At 37.5% G+C, this 11,209-nt stretch overlaps 1 protein-coding gene across 3 annotated transcripts in view; it reads left to right on the forward strand.

Moving 5' to 3' along the window:
* LOC145686319 (uncharacterized) overlaps positions 1-11,209 on the forward strand; it is a 358,756-nt gene that overhangs the window by 131,395 nt on the left and 216,152 nt on the right. For all 3 annotated transcript variants that reach the window (XM_081759521.1, XM_081759522.1, XM_081759523.1), the window contains exon 3: positions 1,116-1,306. In XM_081759521.1, coding sequence (XP_081615647.1) covers positions 1,116-1,306 — 191 coding nt within the window. The remainder of the gene's footprint in view (positions 1-1,115; positions 1,307-11,209) is intronic.

An 11,209-nucleotide genomic window follows, 5' to 3' on the forward strand; every position in this document is an offset into this window, starting at 1 on the left:
ACGGGCTAAAATGGCCATAGATGCCGAGAGCCAAGAAATGTAATTCATAGTTCCTGATAGTATTTTTTTTTAAAGTAAATACAGTATGCGGCAAAACAAACAGTACTGTTTATTTCCTTGTTTGTTGTACAGCGGGGGACACTTCTAAATGGCACACCTTAGCCGTAAATCTCCATATGGCTGTACCATTTAGAAGTGTCCCCCGCTGTACAACATAATGAAACATAAGAAATGTTGTCAAATGTCAAATGAATGTTAGTCAACACATATCGTAAATTTAGGAGGAATCGCGCCTGTGCATCATATGTTCAAAATGTTAATCATTTACATGGCACACATTCTTTCATAGCGGTCCTGTATGTAGATCGATGAACAGGTTAGTGAACCAGGTTGCCCGAACGATAAAATAAATGACCGAATCTTCTCTCTTAACTCCTGTATAGTGGTAGAGGGTTATCTGTTCGGAAAATTACTTCCTTCAGCATACACCATATGTAGACATCTGGAGCCGTGATGTCAGGGAAATGGGAAGGATATGGAAAATACGTTTCACGGGAAATCAAGCAATGCCCAAACTCTCGTGGGCAGAAGGGCAAGTGACACTTGCAATGTGGGCAGTAGTTCCGTCTTGCTGCGTCCATTGTTATTGTAACGACAGATTTTGGTGTGACAGGTCACGCAAATCATGCAATAATGATCAACTGTCGATTGATGTAGCAATCAAGGTAAACATGGTCATCATCACTGAACCATATGTTGCTGATGAAATCTTCATCTTCATATGCCATAGCTCCAGAGCAATACAGAAGACGTGCTCGCTCATCCCCTGCAGTGAGATGCTGCCCCACACCGTAGGAGCGGAAATACTGCTCGACAATAAATACCTCTGTTGTGAGTAACATTATCTTCCCACCAACTGCACACTACGCTAGTCCACACACAGCTAAGCACACATATGAAGCTCACAGCTCATACCACATTGATCCAGCGTGCCATCTGTACGCGAATTTCAGTACTGTTATTTTGCCGCATACTCTAAATAAATAAATTACGTGAATAAATTAATTAATAAATTGTAAAGGTATTAATGATGTGGTTATATATTCTTCTCATAGGTTCAACAGAGAAATTGGCAACTTCAGAAACAAATATTGGAGTTACAGAAAGGATTGCAATCGTTAAACAAGAGAAACGGTGAACTAGAAGCTAAAAGAAGAAACCTTGAACGGAACATTTCTTGCCTGTTTAAGACAGCTGAAGGTGAAATTAAAAGGAAAGATCGTATAATTGCAAACTTAAGGCAAGAGTAAGTAGTAACTGAAACATTTGTACAGTCACTCACAAAAGTACCTGCCTCTCTGAGTGCTATAATTCCATTACTTGGTGTCCAGAACATTTAGAGTTTTAAAACTGCTTGACAGATTCAACTTAACGCACACCAAACATTTCTCCCCTTGATGCCAGTTGGTATTCCTGAATCAGCATTTTAATGCAGGTTAAATTATGAAGGGAATGATGCACAAAACATTTCTCCATTCTAAGATGGTTTGGAGCGTGTTGTCCAATGAACACCATATATTAATCACAATATTGTTGTGTGTGTAATGTATTATTTCATTATATACTGTATGTTAGACGAAATAAAAACACTGATCATGCAGGACGTAGAAAATGCTTAAAATTAAATGAAAATATCACAACCAGTGGTTTGTTTGCAGTTTGCAAGAGCACATGACCCACCAAATATCGTGCGCTGTATGTTGCTACTTAAGATATTTAAAAATATTTAGAATTTTATTATATTATAGTTCCGTTTCTATTCTCAGCTTGCTTTACCCCTTGCGTATATGCATTCCATCACCACACTACTTCGCAATAGACCAGCGAGCGTGGATAGACTGCTCTGTGTGTAGTATGGAAGGAAAGCGCGGGCAGCTGAAGGGAAGAACTGCGCTCTCCTGACGTTCAAATCAAAGTTTTGAATAGCATTGACAGCTGTTGTTGACTAATTTCCAGTAATGTGCGGCTTTAAACAGAATCAGACTGAACTGCAATTTAAAATAGAATATAATAGTATATAACTAATTCTTTAAATCGGTTATCTACATTTCTTTTTATCTTAATTTCTTGTAATGAAAATAAACTACTGGAACACAAAATCACGGCTTTCCGAGGTTGTACCGAGGGGAAAGAACTCTTTCCCACAGATTCTTAAGTTAACACAGAACAAAATTAAGTTTTAATTTATTTTCTAGACTTTCTTAAATACGTATAATCTCGGATTTTTCTTTAGGCTACGGTTTTCCTGCCTAAATGAACTAAATGTTTGTAAAAAAAAAAAAAAAAAAAAAAAAACCGAATAGGTTATCAAACCATCCTCTACTTGGTAACATTGCTACAATGGTAAAATCTCACCTTCTGTATTGTTAGAACCTTAAGAAAATTTTGAAACTGATTTTTCTATTTCTACATTCATTAACACACACAAAATAGAAAAAGACGAGTATTGTTATTTGCAGTAACATACGTTCAACTGTAACACTTCTTTAAAAAAAAATTAAAAAATACGTGAAAATGTTTTTTCATGGGGGAGGAGGGCGGAACTTACTTCGGAAATTGTACTTTATGCGCAATAACATTATTCTGGCAGTGTATTTCAAAGTAGTAAAAGTGAAAACATGTTGTGTGGTGGTATACTGATTGATTTATAAATGTGTTTGCTAGTATTTATTATTTCTTTTTCATAATTTCAATCAGCTATGTACTGCTAGAAGTTTTGGTAAGTATACGCTCGACCGTTTTTAGAACTATAACTTATATCCATCCTTATACCTCCATTACATCTCTCAATTACAGTATATATATGCTGAACTATATAAATAAATATATATATATATATATATATATAAGTGGAAATGTTCCGTATACTCTCGTATACCCTTTTTGATAGGTTTCTAGTGTTAGGTTTTCCTAAAATTCTTTCTCAATACTAGTGAATATAAGGCCTGTTCGATACGGAAGCATTTTTCGGAAGGTTTCTTGTAAGAAAAATCGTATTATTACCCTATTTTGTAGAGGATTCTGTTGAGCGATAGCAAACTACTGTATATCTTTTAGTGCACTAACGGATTGTGAAAGTTTAGAAAGAAGGTAGAACATAATAGACCAAACTTAGCTATCATTTGGAGGTCAAAACTAAACTGTGTCGAAATTTCGAAGTTAATTTAAAACAATTATGACTAATAGATTATGAAATGAAAATATCATTGTTGTGCTTTTCTTGCCTCTTATATGAAGGGAATTAGCAGTGGTCCTGAATTGTGTAATATATTTGCGACATCTGATTGGAAAAGTAAAGAAGTATGAGAACTGTAATAAAGACATTATAATCATGCTGAATTTAAGCACCAGGGGCGCACCCACACGGAGAATTACCGTGTTCGGACCCCCTCTTCCTCAAAACTTCTTAACTTGACATAGGTTTGTATACTTTTATAATAAAACTTTAATTATTTATTAGAGAAATGAGTGATGTGGCTTAAAGATCTGATGTTAAACTTCATCTGTACTCTTTTCTTTTCTTAAAAAAAATGTAATTCTATATATATATATATATATATATATATATATTTAATATAGACGTAAGTGCTAGTCTGTGGTTGACCACAGGGCTGCAACATTTAAGGATTTGTTTAAGATTCACAATGAAGTAATATTTAAAACTAGCAACTCGCAGAGTTCCGTGCAAGCGCGAGAAAATATGTTAATGTCTTTAGTATGCTCTAGTATAATTAATTCAGATAAAACACTGTGTTGAACTACAATGGCAAACTACCATGGGTTCACGTTACCCAGGGACCTTCGGGTCAAACACAAACCTTCGGGCAGAATACCACATCATAATCATCATTGAGAGAATCAGGCCATTTAAAATTATGTTATAACTTTTGTAACTTGTAATAACTAAACTGCTACTCAACAAAGGCTGGTATGTTTGCAACATCACGGCTTATTTCCTTGTTTGAGATGTAAGTTTGTGCGTGTGTGTGTGTGTGTGGGGGGGGGTTATTTAGAGCACAGAAGCGCACAATATACAAATACGGACCTGAATATAGATGGCGGAACTTAAGAATTAGGTTGTGTTTCTCAGCTGTAGAATTACATTGGATCAATCGTACATAAACGTAGTGTCTTGTAGTATTGGACTCCCCTCCCGAACTTTGGACCCATCCAACAAAATTTTCTGGGTGCGCGCCTGGTATGCACGTCAAATATTCTATCACGATTTGTTCGCATGGTCATTTCTATTAAGACTCACAATAATCTTGTAGAAAAACAAGTCATATTCGCTTGCTTTTGATTGCATCTGATTTTGGAGTGTTTGAATATGCTGTATGTCTCCATTAGAAGTCAGAAGATTTTAGTTTCCACGTTTTGCGTGGTTTGGTTGATTTCATGGTATCCTGCCCTCCTGTTTTCTATAGTGACTAGTGTATATCTTTGATGGACAGATTCAGAGTCAATTCCAGGTGGGAGAGCATCAAACACTTGCAGTAATTTCCATTTTAAACTGTAAATCTTGTTTTATATAGCCTAATATCTAACAGAGGACGTAAATACAAAATAAACAGTCATGAAGTGTCTTGAGACAACGATGCAAAAGTATTTGGACAAAGCGTTCGTAATTAAAGGTGCCTCTGCAACTATCATAATAATTTGATACATTGCATGTTTCGTGTATAGTGTTAACAATTCACGAAGCAGCATACCTGGCAAATGAAATATACAAGATAGCAGACGTTTGCAGTCTAACTAAGATTCCCTTTAGTATACTGTTGTGAAATTGGTGGTGAGTCTGTAAAAAGAGAATGACATACAACAAAATTATTGAAAATCATAGTAAATAACCCGATGTTGACTTCAGAAACTGAAAGTGGTTTTTACTATGTTAAAGAGCATAAAAACATTTCAAGGAGAGCCGTAGCTCAAAATAGTTTCAGTGCATTGGCTCTAGTATCAACAAGAAAAAAAAATGTATTTGGTCTAGGAATTAATTCGTGCGGTTGGTACGCACACATTGAAGCTGTAGTACAAACACAAAATACATAAATACCTTAAGAAAAATATTGTCCATCGCTAGCCACCACTTTCGCCCATCTGTCAGGCAATGTACGGATTCCGTGGCGAAAGAAGTCCTCATCCTTGGAAGCGATCCAGTCAGAGACCCATGTTTCGATATCTTCTGAAGAAGTAAACCGCTGTCCAATCAAATCGTTGTTCATGCAATCGAACAAGTAGTAGTCCGAAGGAGCAACGTCTGGTGAATACGGCGGGTGGGGTAAAACTTCCCATCCGACATTTTCTAAATAGGTTTTGACCGGTTTTGCGACATGTGGGCGAGCGTTATCATGTTGAACAATAAGTTTATCATGTCTGTTCTCCCATTCTGGTCGTGTTCTGGCCAGAGCTTGCTTCAAACGCATTAATTGTCGTCGATAACGTTCTCCATTCATAGTTACACCCGGTTGCAGCAGCTCATAGTACACCACACCTTTCATATCCCACCATATGCACAGCATAACCTTTGCACAGTGAATATCTCGTTTTGGTTGTGATGGACCTGGCTCACCTGGTTTCACCCAGGCCTTGTTTCGTTTAGGGTTCTCGTAATGGATCCACTTCTCATCACCCGTAATAATTCTATGCAGAAACCCCTTTCTGCTCTGTCGTTGAAGCAGCAATTCGCAAATGGTTTTTCGTCTTTCAACGTCTCTGTCTTTCAATTCATGTGGAACCCAATGTGACATCTTTTGAATCATTCCCATGGCTTTCAAGCGTTTGGAGACTGTTGTTTGATCAACGCCTAATGCTGCTGCAAGTTGTTCCTGCGTTTGACACGAATCCTGCTCGAGCAATGCTGTCAATTCTTCGTCTTGAAATTTTTTTGGCTGTCCAGCTCGCTCTTGGTCTGCCAAGCCGAAGTCACCACTTCTAAACCGTGCAAACCACTTCTGACACGTTCGCTCAGCTAGAGCATGGTCACCATACACTTCCACCAAAATACGATGACTTTCAGTCGCACTTTTCTGCATGTTAAAGTAATGCAGCAGGACACCCCGCAAAAACACTTTATCAGGCACAAATTGCGCCATGTTCACTTAACTACAAACTGGTGTTGTTGACGCTTTAATCCACTGCCCTATACTACGAACGATACGCGATGACAGGGGTTTGCAACACATGTGTGGATACACGGAACTGTGGGACGCTCCGTTCGTTGCGCCATCTCTTGTCCACCCGCACGAATTAATTCCTAGACCAAATAAATACTAAATTTCAGAAGAGATATTGACAAGTTGCTTGCCCAGAAGAACATCAGAAGTGATTTCATTTACGAATGAAATGGAGCATTTGTTTATGAATGTGTACTTCTTATTATATGTAAATATACATATATATGGTTACTTTCATTCATTTTTATATAAGAAGCGTTCAAAAAGAAGCAACCTGAAGGCTGTAATGTGCACACCGGTGATAGAATGGTAATATTGTTGCGTGTGTAACAAAAGCGTTCCGACAAGAGCGCGGAAGTTCAGAACTCACCGCTAAAGGGTCACTTGTGCAAGCCACGTGAATTATAAAGCCAGCAGAACCAGACTCCAATCGTCCAGCGTGGTCAGTCGTGTTATGTGTCGTGACGTTCTTCTTTGACCAAGACGCCCCCCTTCTAATAGACTTCCTGCAGCACGGGATAACATTGAATGCCAGTGTTACGCGCAAACATTGACCAACCTTCGCCAAGCGATCAAATTGAAACGACCAGGCAAGCTCTCCCGTGAGGTCATTTTGCTCCCTGACAATGCTCGATCTCATACGTCCAACACAGTCAGGGCTGTCCTGCAGAAATTCAAGTGGGAGGTTCTCGGTCACCTTCCATACAGTCCAGACCTCTCTCCCAGCGATTATACCATTTTTGGTCCCCTTAAAAAGACTCTTGAGAGGCAAACGATTCACATCGGACGACAATGTCCAACATTACGTTCAGAACTGGTTTGCAACGCAGCCCAGGGAATTCTACGAGACAATCATTCTCTGCCTTATGTCGCAGTGAGACAAGTGCCTCAACAGCCAGGGCACTAACACTTTTAACGTACAGGTAAGAGTTTCTGTTCCTCGGCCTCCGGCCCGTTTCTTTTTGAACGCTCCTTATAGTTTTTCTTATTTAGAATAGAGAAAGAACTCTAGAATTAGAATTTTCTAACGGCTGTGAACTACCAAAGAAGTATGTCACGAGACACCACTGTCTAGAACTGCTGAAAGAAATAAGTTTGTAATTCATGGTCTCCATTTACAGGCCTCCAATTCCTCTTGTCCATCTTTTTTCCTCCTCGACAGACGATCTTGCTTGTCACACTGAGTATGGATTGAAATTCAAATTCAAACATTTGAAAATGCTTAAACCTGGCGGGGATTTGAACCCGGGTCTACGAAATAGAAGTTTAGTGCGCTAACCACTTCCCTACCACATCATTTCATCTTCCATACAAACTGTTAACTAGTTGAAATCATTTCCTGGAATATTGTACACAAGATACTAATGATCGTGTGAAGAGACTTACTTTAGGTGAATGAAAATTACATATTCAAGATTTCCTTCTTTAATTCAGAAACACGTTATATAGACTTCCCTCAATGAGGAAAATATCACGAAACGTTCCGAAACTTGAAGCTGCCTTATCGTTTTTAAAGGTGGTTCCGATTCACCCTATAATTCTTCCGAAACTTAACTTTTAATTTCGAAGAAAAAAAGATGGCAGACGCTATTTTCGCATTCTCTGAATTGTATTAACACATGTAGCAATATCAAGTCCTATGTTTATCTTCCGTAACTAGTAGTTTAGTTTCTGAGCTTTATATGAATAATTTATGGAGTAATGGTAACTCATGAAACTCCTATCGCAAAGTCCTGAGTTCGAATCCGTAGCGGCAATTATTTTTCTTCATTTGATTTTATTGTTTACGTAATTGGTATTGCAATTCTATTATTCCTTTATTTTATTATTAGTATTATTATTATTAACGGTAATTTATGTGTTCTAATCCAAAATAAATCATCCCATCGAGAACACTTGATGTAAAAAAATGTGGCCAAGTCTAGCGCCTCCTTCACTTAAGTTATGACGTCTCATTCATAGCCAAATCTATTTCTCTACGAACTATAACATTTTCAGTTTAATAACATAAGAGTCTATACATCTCATTGTAAGAACAATGCATGAAATACAGAACACTAAAGTTATTAAATCTACCATCGCATATGAATTTATGGTCACTATAGCAACAGGTATGCTGCTACACTTATTTTCGTAGTCACTTCTTATATACATACATAATAGTTGTAAATTGTTCATTGTTGTGTGAATGCAATAGGCACTTCAATAATAAATATGAACATTGAAATGTAAACGACAGCGTGCTGTAGCGTCATGTGTTTGCTGCGTATTCGCCAAGTCATGTAACTAAGATGTAGAAGTTTCTAGTGTTCCGAGAACAAAAATGTTAGCGTTTCAGGAGAAATAGAATTGGCTCTGCATGACATAGAACATTTTAAGTGTAAAAGTGTCTCGACACTGGTTACATCATGAAATTTTTGATAGGGTTGCAATTGTGTTTTTTGTTTCCTGTAGAATCTACACACACTAATGGAGATATTGACAGAGGGAAATTCACTTTTTTGTTGCTGTTTTTAAATTTGTTACTTGCACGCTAAACCAAGCCTGTATACTAAATTTCAGCTTTCTATATCTACGCGAAGTACCATAAAGGTTTTGATGATCAAGAGAGTAACTTACGAAATCAATGAACATTGGTATTAAGAGACTAAAATAACTGGACTATCGAATTAAAACGTAGCACTTTTTGTAAGTTTGGTGAATACATCTTATTCTAGAAACTGAAATAGTAGCTAGAACAAACTAATGAGAGGTGAAAAACATGCCGAATTGCTTCGAGAAAAGGTATCCTTGGCAGCGTCTTTCGAACTCAACTTGATGGAAATCTGACATTATTGTAATGTTGGATAGTATTATATATCATGTAATATAGTGCAATAAAACATTTTTCTGAAAAAAAAGTACCTACACTGGGATTTGAACCAGAGAACCGTAATACGGAAACCAAATACGCTAACTATCAGACTAACAAGGTATTGCTGTCCCAGTTCTTTATATTTGATGTATGTTGCCGGTCTTCGAAATCCGTGTTCACTAATAGTGCCATCTAGATGTAAAGAAGATAATATGGATAGGAAAGAAGAGGAAGACAAGAAGTGGTATGGCATTCAGAGCATAGGCGAAAAGACCGAAGTGCTGAAGAAGTTATTAAGAAAAGGTGGTTTGAAGACTTATAGAAAAGGAGGAGAAACTTTGTTGAAGTGCATAAGGAAGAAAAGGAAAAAGAAGGAAAATCATATAGAGGAGCAGGAAGAAGGAGTGATATATGAAGTGAAGTGTAGTGAGTGTGACATGAAATACATAGGGGAGACGGGGAAAAGGCTTATGGACAGATTAAAACAACATAAGGATGATGTTAGACTGAAAAGAGATAATAACGCCATATACAAACATGTGAAGGAAACGGGACATAAAATAGACTGGGAGGGAGCTAGGGGTTTAGAGAGAGAGAAGAGGAAGATTATTAGAAAGTGGAAAGAGGCTAGAAGAATAAAGAGAGAACAAGAGGAGAACCTAATGAATTGGACAAGCGGTATGAATATACACGAGCAATGGGAGAAATTGTTGGATGTGATAGAAAAGGAACAAGAAAAGTGCATATAGGCTATTAATATTTATTTATTTATTTATTTAAATTTATATATTTATATATATATCTAGTTATTTTAAGATTTTCTATTGTTATTTACTTTCTTTGTATGTCATCTCATTAAAGAACTGTTAGAAAAAGTGAAAGGGCTCATTATATTTTTCTGTTTGCGAGAAATTGACTTTATCCTCATTGGTTCCCTCCGACCAATGAGAGAGAAGAAGGGGCGTGGCCTTTCACTTTCTCATGTATATAAGATCTGCTGTCACCTGTCTTTTCTCAGTGTTTGTGTCTGATGAAGAGGACGTTAGGTCCTTGAAACTGTAACACATTGTAAGTATAGTTTTTAATATATTTCATTCTGCTCTGGTCAGAACTGTGTTTTATTTGTTACTCTACTTATCCAGAGCCATGGAGTTTGTTCATTATGTAATTCTGATTTCGATTATGAACATACGATACACAGCTGCAAAATAGGAGAACAATCGAAGATACATATCGGCAGAAGATTCGATTGGGAACTTATTGACTGAACACGGGCCTGTTGCCGAATTCAATTACATTAGCTAGTGTTATTACTAGTTTTACTCTTTTTGGCGTATCGAGCTCTTTACTTTCTACAGCTCTATACACATTACCTGTCGAAAGAACCGTTTGTTGTCTACGGCAAATCGATTTTATAAAAAAAACAAACCGAAGGTGGAAGGCTATTCGTCCCTTATAACTAGAGGAAGAATAATTGGCATGTGGGAAGCTGGAATGCCTGAAAAGCGAATTGCTCTAGCCTTCCAGATATTAAAACAGACATTGGATTGAACGACTCGAACCAAAGGGGGAACAGGGATTAGAAAATAAACCAAAACTGGTAGACCGCAAGTGACAATGGAAGACGAAAATGTGTCGATTATTGAAGCTGAAACAGCAAACCCGTTGGCTGCTGTAACAAACCTGAAAATAACTTTAGGTCTGGAATGCTGTGCACAGACATGTATCTGTACTCATTATTTGTTCTGCTTTGCAGGTCAAACTAACAGATGCACGTATAAATGCTCTCTTAGTGTTCGCACGTCAACAAGCCACAAGACTTCTGAAGCCATGAATGTTTACTTCAAACTAAGAGCAGCATAACACAAGATATCTTCCACAGAACGCTCAGCTATCACATAGACAAGGCGTGTCTCTGTATATATTCGGACATGAATGAGCGCAGATGGGGTTGGAAAACTAGTTGACTTATCATTTAGGATGAACACTGACGGGTATGATCAGATTTTGGAGGACTGTGTGTTGCCATCAGTACGCTTAGTCTATCCTGCTGAAGAAACGCCACAAATAACATTTGTTCATAACAACAGCGTTCATAAGGCACGAGTTACGACGAAATGGT

The sequence above is a fragment of the Thermobia domestica genome, chromosome 5 (genome assembly GCF_964235325.1).
Source record: "Thermobia domestica chromosome 5, izTheDome1.hap1.1, whole genome shotgun sequence".
Taxonomy (NCBI): Eukaryota; Metazoa; Arthropoda; class Insecta; order Zygentoma; family Lepismatidae; genus Thermobia; species Thermobia domestica.